Below are 18,138 nucleotides of genomic sequence, written 5' to 3'. Positions count from 1 at the left end.
TTGTTCAAACTTCTTACGTTGTTGTGAAGAAGCTGGAGCTGCTTGCCCTCTGGGCGCCGCCGTGTAAACGAGAGTGAGGAATCGGATCTGCTCTCTGAGGCGGAGGGAGGGAGGGAGGAAGATTTGTTGTTTTTTTAAATGCCCCCCTCCCCTCCAACATCTCAGTGAGCCAGATTTGCCAAAGCCACTAGAGATTTTGCTGGTCCAGTTGGAGATCTCTTAAAGAGGCCTGTTTTTTCAGAAAATGTTGGGTGCGCTTGCAGTCTAAACATCAGGTTCTTTTAAGGTATCTCAAATTGGACACCCAAAAATCAAAGTAATACAAATGGCTCGATGTGATGAAAAATTTTAGCCAGTGTGTTTGGGTTTTGTTTGGGGTGTTTTTTAAATCAGAGGCAGACCTTATCCTATCTCATTCAAGTTGGAGTGGTGGGAAAAAAGTAGGTATTGCCCAAGCAGAAAATATCAGCTCATGTAAGATACATTTAATTTCAGCTTCTTCCAAATGGAAAATGTTGAAAGGTGGAACTTGCTGCAGCAGATGGGTGGGGAAGGGTTGACAGGGTGTTCTTCCTGGCTGCTGGCTTATCTGGTTCAACTGTGGGAATGACCTATTCTGAGGATCTCTTTAAAGTGTCTAGGCAGGTAGTTGCATGGAGAAATGACTACAGTTGAGCCAACTGTTCTTGGTTAGACAGCAGGAACTGTTTCTTTGTGTGGAATTATGTCCCACCAATGGTGGATGCACATAGCTGTCAGAACACAATGTAGAAGACCCACAGTGATGATCCAAAGATGATAAATGCAGGAAGTGTAAAATGTGGGAGCATTACATTCTCAGTTCCAGATATAAATAATGTAGCATTTACTAAAATATTGGATTTATGGCTGACCTGCCCAAAGCTTGACATTTAATAAACAATGACACAGGAGGAAGCTACAAAAAAGTAGGGAAATTTCTCACTTTTGCAGTACATTATGTCGATCTTTGGCACACTGTATGATTCTTTTATATAATTTTGCTTCCTTCAAGCTTATTTTAGTTCTGCAGGACCATCAGAAATACAGAGATTTGACACATTCTGCTGAGACTTTCTCAGTGTACAGAAATCTGCAAATCGTAAACTCTACACGACAAGATTGGCAAGATGGGCCGCTTTTGAACCATCTATTGTAGGGATGCTTGCAAGTAGAAATAAATATGAAATATTGCTGCTTTGGTAATTCACAATAATTAAGGTAAAAATCAGGTCATACTGCAGTCTGCAGTAATTCAAGTACTACAATATACACAGCAAAATGAAAATTCAAGCTAATATCTGGGCTCATTCTTTTAATTTCTTGGCATATAAATATGTTGGACATTGCAAAGGTAAAAAAGTATCCCTCTCTTGGATTAAGAGGTAGATCATGTCATTCTGCAATACCATATGCCTTGTTGCTTTGTACAACAATTAAAAGAGTTGTGTGCCCATTCTCTAAGTTAGAAGACGTGCAACATTGCAATTGCTATCAGAGAGTGTAGCTTGGAGTGTTTTGCCCATTAATAACAGTAGTTCTGTAAGTGTACATAGAGCTTTACAAACCACAAAGATGCTTCAGGTTCCTGACCTGAAGAGTTCATAATCACTTTCTGATAATAAGGTACGCAGGATGACAGTTCAGTCATGAGCAGGTCTATGAAAATTTTCCTGTGATCTTTAATCCTTAATATTTTGTTCTGATAATCAGAATTGATATGAGTGGATGTTGTTGTAGTTCTAACTCTTATGCTGAGAGGAGAGAGAGAGAGGGGAGAAATGTATTTCATTTCACAAGCTAATTTTTCAGCTTTGCTGACTTTAAAATCTAATTCTAAGTGGAACATACAACACTTGTTTCATTAAAGTAAGGGTGTGACAATTTGACATATAGTTAAAGAAGTGACAGTAAAATGTGATAAGTGGGATTACCCAAAAAAAAAAAACCAGAGAAAACTGAAGAGTATTTTGACAGCGACAAATAATTTCCTGTCTTGAAAGTCAACCGCTGACTCTACTAGAAAACATTAAGTAATGATATCAGACTTTTAGAAATTAGCAAGAGAAAACCTCTTGAGTTTGATCTAAACATTTAAATAAAATCAGTTGTTTAGAAAGTAAAAATGTCAAGTTATACAGAAGCATAATTAAGGAGCTGCTCAGCTTGTGGGCAAAATCTGTGCTGAATTGCAATTAAAATGGACATTTAATAGACTATAGTAAAAATATTCCAAAACCACTTGGGGAGGTAAAATAGAGAACTATTCTTGGGAGGGAAGTATAAAGAACAAATTCTAGCTTTGAATCGCATACTGTCTGTCTCTTTTCTTGTATATTCTTCTAGTAGAGCAAATGTACCCTCAAAACCATTATCTGAGGATAGGTCTACACTTACCGCGCGGGTCGACGAGGAGAGTTCGACTTCTCGGAGTTCGAACTATCGCGTCTAATCTAGACGCGATAGTTCGAACTCCCCGCACGCTCTGGTCGACTCCGGAACTCCTCCACTGCAAACGGCGGTGGCGGAGTCGACCTTGGAGCCGCGTACTTCGATCCCGCGGCGTCTGGACGGGTGAATAGTTCGAACTAGGGTACTTCGAATTCAGCTACGCTATTCACGTAGCTGAATTTGCGTACCCTAGTTCGACCCCCCCTTCTTAGTGTAGACCAGGCCTGAAAGTAATACAGTAGAACCTCAGAGTTAAACACCTCCTGAATGGAGGTTGTTCATCACTCTGAAATGTTCGTAACTCTGAACAAAGCACTATGGTTGGTCTTTCAAAAGTTTCCAACTGAACATTGACATGATATAGCTTTGAAACTTTACTATGCAGAAGAAAAAGGCTGCTTTTAATCATCTTAATTTAATTGAAACAAGCGCAGAAATGGTTTCCTTACCATGTCAAATCTTTTTTTTTTTTTTAAACTTTCCCTTTATTTTTTTAGTACCGTATAGTACTTGCTTTTTTTGTTGCTGCTGATTGCATACTTCTGGTTGCAAAATGAGATTTGTGGCTGACCGGTCAGTTTGTAACTCTGGTGCTTGTAATTCTGTGGTTCTACTGTAAGAAGCTAGCTAGGAAGCTGGCTGACCGTGTTTCAGATGTTTGCTCATTTGAAAGTGGCCTGGAGTGTCTACAGCCTGCTATTATAAATGGTGTTGATATTTAGGATTGGAAATCTCCGTTCTGCGTGATGGGGAGCTGTAAAATGATGTGACTACTTGGATAAGGAAAGCTAGATCCTGTAAGAGAACTGGCAAGCTGGAAGTCTGGTCTATTTAAAATAATGTGAGCCATGGCCATGTCTGACTCCTTGGAAGCTAAGAGGTTGTCTCACTTGTGCTATTAGTGTAGATATTTTGGGGTACCTCTAGTGGAAGGAATCCCAAATCTGATAAGATTACATAGTGGGGGAGTATTGAGGGCTGGCTGGTACATTTTTGTAAGTGTGCTCTTAGCATGGACTATTGGGTCTGCTCTACTCTAGTCACAAGTGAAACTCCCATTAATCTCAAAGGCAGTTGAACATGCTTATAGACTCAGTGCGGAGCTGTTGAATGTGAAGCAGCAGGAGGAGAAATGGCAGAGAACTGTGCCTAGCTATGTACTAAGTGGACTGGAAGAGAAGGAAACAGTTTGTCTTCAATATACAGAATGTAGCCTATTAATTTCTGAAGGCCAAGCTGGTTACATGAAATTAAATAAACTAGTGATCTGGTGTGTGTTCGTTCTTGTTTGCAATTTGCTCAGATGAATGGATGAGTTATCTAGTCATGTCATTTTGAAAGCACCTGCTGCCATGGTACATAAGTATCACACCTATCAGTGTCAATATTGCCCAGCCTAATGGCCATACATAATTACTTGTATATAAAGGTATTCAAGCCCACAGAATTTTGTTGAGTGTAGTAGAAATAGACCTGGAATTACACGGTTTATCAGACGCATGCAACCACAAGTTAATAGTAGGCTATCAAAAGTTGCTCTTTGATAACTGCTAACCTGATGTGCTCTAATGCAAGATTTGCAGAAAAACTGTGATATTAGCTGTGGATGAATGATGATGCGAAGAGTGATGGGGAGGAATTTGTTCTGTTTCAGTAACTTTCTAGTTACCTGATTTATTTATTTATTTATTTATTTCCTGGTGAATTTCTTGATTTTTAAAGCGAAATGTACGTTGCACTTCCGAGCTTTTGTGAACGTGTGAAAAGAATAGTTTGCCTAAGTTCAATTTGCTAATAGGGTTCAGTAGTAGAGAATTTTTGTTGCCATTGCTTTGAGTGGTTTTTATTGTACCTTGTTAGTTGGGGCAAAAAGGCTTGGTTCTTGCTCTGAAATTTTATTTTAGTTCTAGTAAAACAAGCCTGAATCTTACCATGAAATGTGACAGGACATAATAGTCTTCCTAAACAAAGATGATTACTGGCTTGTCTCAAGAAGCTGTTTCTTTGATCTTAAATACTCATGAGAAATGCTTCTCTTACCCTAAGGAAGTCCAGAGCAAGTAGTTTGCTCTGACGGATGTTTTAATCTCTTGCATCATGTTGAAGAGCTTAACCTCAGATGGATATCAGTCAGCTATTAGGCAGATGGTCTCAATCCCTGGTACAAAATGTAATATTGAAACAAAGATGGGAAGATTCTTAAGGTTTTAATATTTTGAGGTTAGGGAGCAGGAGGAGGAAGAAACAAGGTTGAAATATTCTAGATAACTATTCTAGATGAGGAGTTGTGTTGTCAGCAACACTTCAGTACTGTGTGAAAGTTGTGGATGGTTATCCACAGAGATTCAAGACTTGAGTATAGGGAACTCTCCCTCTGCTTTACAGCTTGTGGTAAAGGTTTCTAGTAGATGCAATTCCACTATAACATTCCAAAGCAACAATCTTAATACCTTCTCTGTGTAAGATCATATGCCCTGTAGATCTGTGTTCTTTTTGATGTTAGGTAGTCACTGAAATGGGTATGGGTGGAAATGAAAGGAGTAATGGTTACTGTCATAAACATACAGCTAAGGGTAGCATAAAATCCTGCTTTACCCTGTAAAGGGTTAATTCCTCTTTTACCTGTAAAGGGTTAAGAAGCTCAGATAACCTGGGTGACACCTGACCAAAAGGACCAATAAGGGGAGAAGATACTTTCAAATCTGTGGGGGAAGGTTTTGGTCTGACTCTCTGAGCTGGCCAAGAAACCAGGCAGGAAAATTACATCTTCTTAAGTATATCTGAACTAAGCATCTAGTCTTGCAGAAATAGTAAGTAATAGCAGAAAAGAAATGCGTTAGATTACTTTTTGTTTTAGCTTGTGAATTTTCCCTGTGCTAAGAGGGAGGTTTATCCCTGTTTTTGTAACTTTAAGGTTTTGCCTAGAGGGGAAATCCTTTGTGTTCTTGAGTCTTTTGTTATTCTGTAAAGTACTTACCATCCTGATTTTACAGAGGTGATTCTTTTACCTTTTCTTTAATTAAAATTCTTCTTTTAAGAACCTGATTGATTTTTTCCATTGTTCTTAAGATCCAAGGGTTTGGGTCTGTGTTCACCTTTACCAATTGTTGAGGATATTATTCTCAAGCATCCCCCAGGAAAGGGGGTGTAGGGCTTGGGGGGATATTTGGGGAAGGTAGGGCTCCAAGTGGCCCTCCCTAAATGTTTGTTTAAATCACTTGGTGGTAGCAGCGATACTAAGGCTAGACAGGAATTTGTGCCTTGGGGAAGTTTTAACCTAAGCTGGTAAAAATAAGCTTAGGGGGTCTTTCATGTGGGTATCCACATCTGTACCCCAGAGTTCAGAGTGGGGAAGGAACCCCCTGACAGTTACTGTGACACACTGTACCTCAGAATGACACCCTGTAACACCCATATTCATCATTCATATATGGTTGTGATATTTCATACAAAGCATGCCATGTGAGTTATCATATGAAAGGTCATAATCTGCTGAAACCTGTTATTTTGTCTAAATATATTTATCACTAGTATGTATACAATTATGAGATTGTGCTGTATTGTTACTGAAATATGCTGTAAGTTTGCTAGTGGCAGACAGAGAATCCTTGGCCAGATGGGTGTTGACTGCCCATTACAACTGGGAATGGATGGGTCATTACACAAAGTAAAAACTATTTCCCCATGCTAATTTTTCCCTTACCGTTACTCACACCTTCTTGTCAGCTGTTGGAAATGGGCCATCCTGATTATCACTACAAAAGTTTTTTTTCTCCTGCTCACTTTAATTGATTAGTCTCATTATAGTTGGTATGGCAACACCCATTTTTCATGTTCTGTGTGTATATATCTTACTGTATTTTCCACTGCATACATCTGATGAAGTGGGTTTTAGCCCACAAAAGCTTGTGCCCAAATAAATTTGTTAGTCTCTAAGGTGCCACAAGTATTCCTCGTTCTCATTACGACTGTATGACTCAACTATGCAAACACCACACAAGGGGAACTGCACTGTGACCTGGGGGCTGCTTGTTTACTGTGACTCAGCAAAGCGCATCAGGACATGTGTGGGCTTAGTGTCTGCCAGGCACATGGGCCAAGGGTATAAAATAAGGAACAGTTGCAGCATGAGAGGGCCTTTCTCCTCGCCCACCTACACTGGAAACAATAGGGAAGCTGAGAAGACGAAGATCATCTAAGGAGACTGGTCCAGGCTTCAGGAGGGAAGGCTGTGCATTAGGGACTTTAACATCCAGTGGGGGGTGAGAACATTGCTTAAACCTTATCACACCAGACAGTATTTGGATCAAGATTTAGATTGTGCACTATTTTTATTTTCTTTGGTAACCATCTCTGTCCTTTCATGTGTACCACTTGTAGTTAATAAACCTGTTTTATATTTTACCAGAAACAGTGTCTTTTGCTTGAAGTGCTTGGGAAACCTTTGCTCAGTGTACAAAAGCCGGTGCATGTCCTCTCCACATCGAAGTAGGGGTGGACTGGGTAATAAACTTACACTGGTCAGGTTTCCGACCAAGGCAAGACCGTACAGCTCTAGGGTCCTAGGCTGGGGAACTGTGTGAATTGGCTGGAGCCTCTCTATTGTTAGTTCATGAGTGGCTGGAAGAAGTCTTCATGTAACTCAGCTGGGTATGTCCTTTCCTGTGGATGTCTGTGTAAGTTCAGTACCTGGAGCAGTTTGCAGCTTGTCACGCATCACAGTGTGAGAGGGAGCCCAGGTTGGGAGGACAAAGGGCTCAGCAGTCCCACCCTGGGGATCCCGCCACAATTGCACTTCAAGTTTTGTTGGATAATCAGCTGCACCCAACTCATTCTAGAGGGGGAGTGCCACAGCAATTTTGTCCTGGGAAGAGATTGAACTGTGCGCGCATCAGTACTGTTTGATATGCCATCAGCAGCCAGCGGCTTGTTCTTGCAAGATGCTCAGTTCTCTGGCCCCAGTCACAATGCAGTTAAGCACCTGCTTAACTTTAAGCATGAGACTAATCCATCTTGCAGGATCAAGCCCTAGATCACAAGTGAGATACAATTTTTTTTTAAATACATAAAATAAATTTTAGTTGGATGCCTTCCATAAGCAACTCAGTGTTTGACTCAGAGGGAATTTAAATTACCTCTTAGGCACTCCAAGAAAAACTGGTCTGCCACTTGACTAGAACTAATCAAATAGAGAATATTTTAGACATGCTCCCATCCTTTGAAGTTTTCAGTAAAACCTTCTCTTAGCTATAGAGTATTTCTTCAAACCCAAGTATTTTGAGCTACTTCCTTTCTTAGTAATAGTGTGACACTGTCTCCCAACAAATATTCTGCTTGAATTCTTGTATGTTTTTCAAGCAGGTTCTATTGTAGTACCTTTTGCTGATTTTTTTTTTTGAGGGGGGCAGTTAAAGCCTCTAGTATAGATTCTTCATACCTATGGCTAGGTAGGGAATTCCCTAACTGCAAATGATATTGTTTTATCCAAACAGGTGGAAAGTGCCTAGAATGGTGGACAAAAACTTCGTGTCACTCATCTGAGTTTTCAGCTCTCCCTTGAACGTATGATTTGTTAATCTGTTGATTACTCAGCCATGGTATATTACAAATACAGTGTCCATTAGATGATGGGGGTGGGGCGGGGAGGAGGACGACAAGGTGAACAGAGTGAAGAACCTTAGTTTGTCCCTTTTGTTCCATTTTTGCGGATCTTCCACTTGTGTATTTCTGGAACCAAAACTGAAGGGATTAAAATTATGTATTAACTGATGCTTTGACCAATTATCAGAAACTTACTGTGGGGTTTCTTCTTGTTGGTAATAATGCTACAAGCAGTGCACCATAAATCTAGGGGTACTTTCTGTGCAGTCAACTAAAATGTAGAATTTCTTAATGAGTCTCATGAAATGTTTCTCTTAATCTCAGTTTACAAGAAATATGGCAGAGTCTGTCAAACCATATGATAGAAATATAGTTAACTGTACTAAGAGCTATTGTCACGTAAACTGTACCATTTTTCTTTTTCTGGAAAACTACCACCATTTGTTAATACACCTCTCCTCCAATATAACGCTGTCCTCAGGAGCCAAAAAATCTGACCGCGTTATAGGTGAAACCGTGTTATATTGACCTTGCTTTGATCCTCTGGAGTGCGCAGCCCCGCCCACCCAGAGTGCTGCTTTACCGCGTTATATCCAAATTCGTGTTATATCGGGTCACGTTATAGCGGGGTAGAGGTGTATCTTCCAACACTTTCACAGTGCAATATGAATATTGGCTCTCTTGCCCTCTTTATTTTGAAGCATCCCCTACTTAATCTTTAGATAAGGATATGTATTAGTGTCCTTTTTTCCATAAACAGACTGGAGGATTTGAATGAAACTGATATGATGGCTTGCTAGATCACTATCAGTAGTTTGTACAAAGTGTTCTGAATGTTAAGAACAAACAATTTTCCATTTCTACCTGAAGTAAATTCTTGCATACCTGTTGGAGGATGGTAGTTCTTAAAGGGAATGGAATAGAACAAATCTAGCATTCACTCTTTTTAATAACAGCAGTATTAACAGGTGTTTGGCTGCTTCTTTAGACAGTGTAAGACTTGCAGAAGAATGACAACTTTTTTGGGGGAAAACAGATGAACAATGGCTAGGTGAATGACTTGTTATCTTGGTAATAAATTATAATATCTAGATTTTGTCAGTTACATATAGGGCCGCTGGCGGGGCGGGGGAAGCAAGTGGGGTAATTTGCCCTGGGCCCCGCGGGGGCCCCGCGAGCCCTGGCCCAGCGGCGGTCCGGGTCTTCGGCGGCATTTCGGCGGCGGGGGGCCCTTCAGTGCTGCTGAAGACGCGGAGTGACTGAAGGGCCCCCCCGCCACCGCAATAGACCCGGACCACTGCCGTGTGAGTACAAGCACCACAGCTCCCCCGCTTTGCCTCAGGCCCCCTGAATCCTCTGGGCGGCCCTGGTTACATATCTGTATTTGAATATAGTCTTGTTTTTCTTTGTGAATAACACACAACCCTCCCATTTAGGAATTAATTGTAACTTCTGAATAAAGAGCACTCATGAAACAACTGTGTTTTAAAAGACTGTTTGTTTTTACTGAGTATTCTGATCCTTTCATGAAATGCTATCTTCTTGAAAGGAGAATACTAGCCTTTATTAAACTTACTGTGTTTTCCTTCTGTTTTTAGAAGGATAACTCTTTCCAAGAGAGCGTTTGTTTGTTTGAATGACTATAGTAGATTTCTCTCTAATTGACCTGGATTCTCTGATTTAGGAACTGTAATGTTAACTTCAAATGTTTTTGTGTGTTCTCACACTTCTTTATTGTTCTCTTCTCTCTCCTCCCCCCCCCCCCCCGCCCCCCAACGGACTACTAACTCAATTTCTTTGATCCTAGTGAAGTCTTATATTGCTACCTATAAAAATTATATGAACTGGCTCATAACGTCTTTTGAATGATCTGTATACACATATACCCACTTCTCAATTCACCATCTTTGCTGAAAACTTAGACCATTTATCTATGCTCTAGAAGCAGCTGCCTAGCCAGCAGAGGGAACTCAGTTAAACTAATGAATTCCGTCCCTGGTATCTGTTACTGGAGTACAGTGAAGTGGCCATGGAGCCTGGTTAGCTTGTTAACTTAATCTGAAACAAATAGAAAAATATATCTTTTTCAGATGGATAAGAAAAAAAGAAAGGAAGAAAAATATTTGTTAAAACATAGATAGTATGTTCAGAAATAAAATGAGAGGGTTTTTTTAGTTCATAACAAGCATGCAAGTTTCTTTGAGTCCCAGGACACTAAACAAATACAAACGAGCATGATCTGACAGATTTGTGTGGCTTTCTGAATTTAAAGATTGGCACAGTCCCCAGGCAGCACCTTAAAATGTCAAAAGGTGCTAATAACAATTGTATACATATTTTCTCCTTAGTTGGCATTTGGGCATCCTCTGAAGAGGAACTAGATCCATTTTCACAGGGCCCACATAGAGGTCAACGTCACTGAATTGAAAAGGGTGGAGGCAGTGGCTGAAAAAACAAAATGGAGCTACTTGGAGACAGAATGAAGTACACTAAATTCAGAACTGATATACTTGAACAGACAAATCTATTAAAAAGACCTTCCAAATCCATGGAAAGGAAATGTTGCGTATTGACTTGACTAATAGTTGTACTATTGATAAGACATTTGATGTATAACAGGAGCTACTGGAAAAGCAAATACAAACTTATAATTCAGGACTGGCTATCTGCACTCAAATGTGGAAGTGACCATTTTTTGGAATAGTCGGTTACAAACATACTTGTTCTCTTCTCAGATGAGCTTTAAGTTATAGTTAAGTTTGTAAATAATTCTATTAAGTGAAAATCTTCAATAGGATACTTAGTTTTATATCCAGGCAATTCACAGTTGGTTACACTTAAAATTAAAAAAATAAAAAATGGAAATAGAATACAAATAGGAATGATAGAGTAGGTCATATTGGTGAAGAGGTCATGCTGCTAAAGCAGTGGCAGTATGTTTAAAAAAAAAAAGTGTGGGGGGGGAATCAAAATTAAAATCTTAAATGACTCAAACCGTACCATAGAATCTCTGTAGATAGAAATTCCATGCTTGAATAATAAGATTATAGCAGTAGGCTTATACTACAGATCATCTGATCAGGATGATGGCATTGGTTGTGAAATGCTAAGGGAGGTTAAAGAGGCTACAAAACCAGAAAACGATATAATGGTGATTTCAACTATCCTCATATTGACTGACAGTCACCTCGTGGCGCAATGCAGAGATAAAATTTCTAGATGCCATAAATGACTGCTTCTTGGAGCAACTAGTCCTATAACCCACAAGAGGAGAGGCAATTCTTGATTTAGTCCTAAGTGAAGCACAGGGTCAAGAGGTAGCTGTAGCTGAATGGCTCAGTAATAGTGACCATAATATAATTAAATTTTGTTTAGCATCCTTTTGGGGGAGGGCGGAGTACCAAAAAACTCACCACAATGACATTTAATTTTAAAAGGGGCAACTGCACAAGTAGGAGGACACTAGATAGAAATTAAAAAGAGCAGTGACAAGAATAAAATGCCTGTAAGCAGCATGGAGACTACTTTAATTGCATAATAGAGGCTCAGACTAAACGTCTACCCCAAATAAAAAAGATGGCAGGAGGACCAAAAGAATGTCACCATGGCTAAACAGCTGCATAATGGAGGCCATTAGAGGCAAAAAAGCATCCTTTAAAGTTCAGAAGTCAAATTCTAGTGAGAGTAATAACATTCACAAACTCTGGCAGGTTAGGTGTAAAAATATAATAAGGCAGGCCAATAAAGAATTTGAGAAGCAACTTGCCAGAGACACACAAACTAACAGTAAGAAATTATGTTTTAAGTACCTCAGAAGCAGGAAGCCTGGCAAACAGGCAGCGGGGCCACTAGATGACCAAAGCGTTGTGGGAGTGGTCAAAGGAAACAAGGCCATTGCAAAGAAGCTACATGAATTCTTTGCTTCAGTCTCCACTGCAGAGGATATGAGGAAGATACCCAGATAGATTTGTCACCCAAAAAAGGATAGCTCTAAAATGCTGTCCAACAATGATGTGCCAATAGAAGAGGTTTTTAGAACAAATTGATAAATTTAAAAAGTAATAAGTCATCAAGAACAGATGGTATTCACCCAAGAGTTCTGAAGGAACTTAAATATGGAATTGCAGAACTACTAACTGTAGTCTGTAACCTATCGCTGAAACGAGCCTCTGCAACAGATGACTGGAAGGGAACTAATGCAGTGCCGGTGAGGTGATCCTGATAATTACAGGCCAGTGAGCCTAACTTCAGTACAGGACAAATTGGTGAGGCATGATTTCCTTTTACAAAAGCCATGTTGACTCTTCCCCAACAATTTGAGTTTATGTATGTGTCTGATAATTCTTTTCTTTACTATAGTTTCAATCAATCTATTAGTATTATTTTGAGGGAGTCAGCAAGTATGTGGATAAGAGTGACCTACACTCAAAAACCAGTAGGAGAACACTTCAACTTCTCTAATCACTCAGTGACAGACGTTAAGGTGGCAATTTTGCAACAGAAAAGCTTCAAAAACAGACTCCAACGAGAAGCTGCTGAACTTGAATTAATATGCAAACTAGATACCATTAACTTAGGTTTGAACAGAGACTGGGAATGGCTCGGTCATTACACTAATTGAATCTATTTCCCCATGTTAAAGTATCCTCATGCCTTCGTGTCAACTGTCCGAAATTGGCCATCTTGATTATCGCTTCAAAAGTTTTTCTGCCCTGCTGATAATAGCTTCTCTTAATTAATTAGCCTCTTACAGTGGTATGGGTACTTCCGCCTTTTCATGTTCTCTTTATGTATAAATATCTTCTTACTGTATGTTCCATTCTGTGCATCCGATGAAGTGGTCTGTAGCCCACGAAAGCTTATGCTCAGATAAATTTGCTAGTCTCTGAGGTGCCACAAGTACTCCTGTTCTTTCTACTTGATGTAGTATACTTGAATTTTCAGAAAGCCTTTGATAAGGTACCTCATTGAAGGTTTTTAAGGAAACTTAATCGCCAGGTGATGGAGGGAAAGTCCTCTCATGGATCAGTAACTGGTTAAAAGATAGGAAACAAAGGGTAAGAATAAATAGTCAGTTTTCACAATGCAGAGAGGTGAACAGTGTGATCCACCCAAGGCTCTGTACTTGGATATGTGCTGTTCAACATGTTCATTAATGACCTAGAAAAGAGACTGAACAGTGAAGTGGCAAAATTTGCAGACAGTACAAAATTATTCAAGATCGGTAAGTCCAAAGCAGACGGCAAGGAGTTACAGGGGGATCTCACAAAACAGTGACTGACTGGACAAGAAAATGGCAGATGAAATCAGTGTTGATAAATTCAAAGCAATGCACACTTGAAAGCATAATCCCAACTATACATATACAATGATGAGTCCAAAATTAGCTATTACCACTAAAGAAAGAGATCTTGGCGTCACCGTGGATAGTTCTCAGAAAAACTTCTATTGCACAGCTGCACTCAAAAAAGGCTAAGGCTATGAGCAGGCCTTCACTACCTGCCCATCCGGCAGGTAGTGATCGATCCATTGGAGGTCGATTTATCGTGTCTAGTGTAGACGCGATAAAATTGATCCCCGATCGCGCTCCCCATTGACTTGAACTCCAGCTCGCGAGAGGCAGAAGTGGAGTCGACGGGGGAGTGGCAGTGGTCAACTCGCTGCCATCCTCGTGGCCAGGTAAGTCAACCTAAGATACGCTGACTTCAGCTACGCTATTCACGTAGCTGAAGTTGCGTATTTTAGGTCAACCCCCCAGCTAGTGTAGACCTGGGCTGAGTTAAGTCTTGTGAAAAGTGGGTGAAGTAGAGGTCAGGCTCAATAGGTGATACGCATGTGGATTGCAGATGGAGTGTGAACTGGAGCATGGTGCGGCATTTGGCTCATAATAAAATAAAGTGAGGAAAATAGCCTACGGACAACACCAACCATTCAATATTTATAAGCAAAGTCTTTCATTGGGGTGGATGTGGGGCTTGTGCTTGTGCTTTTTCATTTTACATTGCTGCAGGCATTTGAAATGTCTGCAGAATTTATGTCCAATATGCTGTAGAATATAGGAGGACCATCTCACTATGTTTGATTGCCATATCTTCATTTCTAAACAGGCTTCACAGAAGATGAGCGTGAGTCAGCTGGCTACTTCCATCCTCCATGTTCCAAATTGTGCTGATACAAGTCTTGGCCACTGCTATGTGACATGCTTTCTCTTGTGGGATTAAATGACCCTCTTCTGTGTGCAAGGGACCATTTTTAAAATGCAGTTTCAAAAAAATCTTTGGTAGAAACCTGAGACCTGGTCCTGCAAGATATTATGTGGATGCTTGGCATCTGACAAGTTTGGGCTTTCCTGGCTTAACAAGATGAATTCCAGAACTTGAGTAATTTTGGTGCTTAATATGGAGTTATTGAAGAACCGACAGTTACAGTTGTACATACTCGTAACCTTTCCTGGTAGCCTCTTCCAGTTGGACACTGGTCATTTCACATATTCCACTCTAGCCTCAGTCCTGGCCATCCAAATTACTCAGTTGAGTTTTGAGTATATTTTCAGTTTTCCTCTCCATGTGCTATTGTGTCTCATGCAGCTTTTCAAGCCAGTTCTGCTCATTGGGAGGCAGAAAGAAGACTGGCTTAAAGATGGAGTCTAGCCTTCATGCTGGGAATCGGGGGTGGGAGGGTTCCTAAAGAACTCTGCTTGGTCCAACTACTAATTCCAACTGTGCTAATTTCCATTTGACACATCAGCAAAATCTGCCACAGACCTCGATGATCACATAAGTTTCATAAAACAGTTAAAACTTGAAAGGACACCAAGAATCTGTATTTGAATCATGTTACAACCAAATTAATTAGTTCTCCATGTATGTGCAATTCCAACCCTTCAGAAACAGCGGTTGCTACAAGGCAGTGTGTCATTAGGACTAACTTAGAATTCAGGGACACCCTCGGTAAAAGGACTAAATTGGTCTTTGTTGAAGTATTGTACGAGGGTTCATTGCTATAAACCAACTTGTATATTTTGATCCTGAGATGGTAAATTGGGAGTGGGGTGTGTTGTCTCAAATTTACACCCTCTCTTGAACATTTCTAGTTTATTGACTTTCTCGAAAATATCGAAAGCAGTATAGTTGTCAAGAGTTTCTGATAGCTAAAGTTTTCTGATTTGAGAAGCGACTTTACTTATAAAATAGAAGAAGTTTGTGTTGCTATTTTTTCTAGTTCAGTCTCTCAGTATGTAATAATGTGTTCTGTTTTGCTTATTGCTTCCAGCTAAATTTAAAGATTATCTTGCCTTAATATAAATTTATAAATGCTCATTTTGGAATCTGAACACTTGTGTCATGACTCAGTTTCTAGTATCTTGAATATGAATCTATACTTGTGTTTATAGTTTGAGCCATAATGTTATCTCAAGCTGCCTTTCAGTGACATATGTAGGCATAAGTAAGCACCCTATATGGTATTCTAAAATATGTCCAATGTGACTTATGTAGTCAGAACTTTGAATTTCCTGACTTTTGAATCTCAAGAACAATGTTGCGTTAAGTTTAATTATAACTATAATATTCAAGTTAATTTTGTTTACAATATTTAAGCTAACTTTGAACATTATCTTTAAAGGTTGAATGAAGGGCTTCACTATCTATATGGGGTAGGAAACTCAGTTTCTTCCAAATCATCCGGTAAGGAGCAGGATTTCCAGGGAGTTCAGCCATCTGAATTCACTGATGGCCCAAAATTGGTGCTGATTTCATGATGCTTGCTGGCAGCAGAAGCATACTATTGAGGCAAAGTACTTCTGCAAGGTTCCTTTGGATCCTGACTTCACTAATGGCAGCTTAGCTCCTTCAGAAACTTTGCTGATGTGGTCTTGTCAGTGACAGCACTGCAGGCCTCAGTGATAGAGGTTGCATTATTAGAGGTGATGTTACAGCTGGTTGAACAAACAGTATCTTTCAGGTAGATTTCAGCCCCCTGGCTTTTCCCTGGCCCAGAGCCATCAGTGGGCTTCTGTGGTACCTGGGTCAAAGTGAGAGAATAAACTGTTACTCTCCTCACAGAATTGGTGTTCCAATTTCCTTCTTCTGGGTTTTGCTACCCTCTGCACCAGTGTATCGGGGCAGCATGTGGCTCACTGGCTTTTTTTTCCTCTTGGCAGTCTAACAACATAATCTTAAATTTAAAAGTACAACCCAGGTGCATTTAAAATGGAGTACCTCTCACCATGATTTACTCTTAACCACCTTCATTTAAACTTTATTTATAGCCTTACAGTGGCATGTGGTCCAAGCGCTCATCACTCTTTATTGCTGAAGTTCTTATTAATTCAACATTGCTTTCATTTCATTTACATTTACTTGTATGGTAATATATCTGAAAATCCTAATCTGCACAGCTCTCTTCCATTGGTTCACTTCTGTAATCTTTCGTCTTGCAGGTATTTCATGCATGGGGTTTGCAAGGAAGGGAACAACTGCCGTTACTCCCATGATCTCTCCACAAGTCAGTCTGTTATGGTATGCAGGTATTATCAGCGAGGATGCTGTGCTTACGGAGATCGTTGCCGGTAAGGAAATATTGCTGATTGTTATTTCTTTGAAAGAGGGACTTTCATCCTCAAGTTCCAGTGTGGAAGACTCAGCGAAGGTTGTCTATTAATGGGAGAAAATAAGAGATAAAACAAAACTTGAGCAATATTTTCCTATATTCCATTGAAACTGCCAAATTGTTTTAATAAGAATCTCTCCTTCGCAGCCTACCTCCTCCCTTTTGCTGAGTCCTACAGTGACGTCTCAAATGTATTGTTTACTTCACAGCAGGAATAAACAGGCAAAAGGGAGGGGGGAGACCATTGTTCAGACACAAGCAGAATTCAGATCTAACAGTTGCATAATTAGATAACTTTCAAACTGACAAGGCTGGTGAGATAATCAGTTACACTTGATAAGTGGGTCATTGTCTTCAGAAATAACCGATTCCCCTTTCAGCAGTGCTTCTGATTGTACTCATAGCTGTTGAAAAGTGAGCATGTGACACTTTTGAGGCCCTTTCTAGGGAATGTAACTTTGAAGTATAGTAGCAAGGCATCTAAAGTATTGTCTGTGCAAACAGATGCGAACTTGCTGATGCAAACTTAACCTTACTTAAAATCAGAGGCCTGTAACTCTCCAACAAGAGGAGTGTGCATGCAAAGGATTTTGACATTGTCCCAGTGTGGACCGGGTTTAGCAAGGCTAAACAGTCATAAATTGAATAAACTTCAAAGACTACTCTTAGGTCTCTGACTTAACAGTTATTGAAACCTGCATATAGTCAAATATTTATTGCATGATTATGTACAGTTGCACACTGCAGAAACACTAATGTTACCAAAATAAAACCTAGTACAAAATCTAATCTTTTTTTCTCTCTCATGGATAGTGGAATTACTATTATATGAATGTAAACCTGGGAAATCTCTGAACAGCCGTTTTTATATGCTGGCCTATATCACTTAGTCATCATCCATTTGAAGATGTGCGTAGGTGTGAAGGCTTAAGATTCTCAATTGAAAGAGCAAGGGAACCATGCTGAGAGGCATGGTTGACTTCCCTTTGAGAATGTTACTGATTTACACAAAACTAGGACACCCTCTCCAGTCAGACTGAGCACTTCTCCGCTTTTTATGTTTTAACAATTGTATCTTCTTCATTAACTGTCCCATCAGTGTAAAAATCTTTTTGGCAATATCTCTGAAATATTAACAGAAAAATAAATCTTAGATCTGCGAATGAAACTAATTTTCTAGTCTCTGGAGCCTGAGGGCTGGCAGGACTTGGACTTATAGGGAAGCAACATTTTCAGTCTCTTGGTGGATAGGGGATTAAGGGCTCTCATTAGTAAATAGTGACACCTTTTGTGTTCATCATGGATTTAAGGCCGGGGAGTTTGGATGGGGAGGGTGAAAGTATGTTTACTGAGTCAAAGTAGCTGTTTGGTTTTTAATGTCTGAATGAGGCACAATGATGAAATGTTGAGCAAGTAGGAAGTATTCAATAATGGCATATCTGCATATGCTTTGAAAGG

General features: G+C 39.9%; 1 protein-coding gene across 1 annotated transcript in view; it reads left to right on the top strand.

Moving 5' to 3' along the window:
* The window catches only part of MKRN1 (makorin ring finger protein 1), a 30,641-nt gene that overhangs the window by 575 nt on the left and 11,928 nt on the right, over window positions 1–18,138 (top strand). The window contains exon 2 of the mRNA XM_044989287.1: window positions 16,511–16,639. Coding sequence (XP_044845222.1) covers window positions 16,511–16,639 — 129 coding nt within the window. The remainder of the gene's footprint in view (window positions 1–16,510; window positions 16,640–18,138) is intronic.

This window comes from Mauremys mutica, chromosome 1 (genome assembly GCF_020497125.1).
Source record: "Mauremys mutica isolate MM-2020 ecotype Southern chromosome 1, ASM2049712v1, whole genome shotgun sequence".
Lineage (NCBI taxonomy): Eukaryota > Metazoa > Chordata > Testudines > Geoemydidae > Mauremys > Mauremys mutica.
Note: the sequence above shows the minus strand (reverse complement) of the source record. Positions and strands in the feature narration are given on the sequence as shown.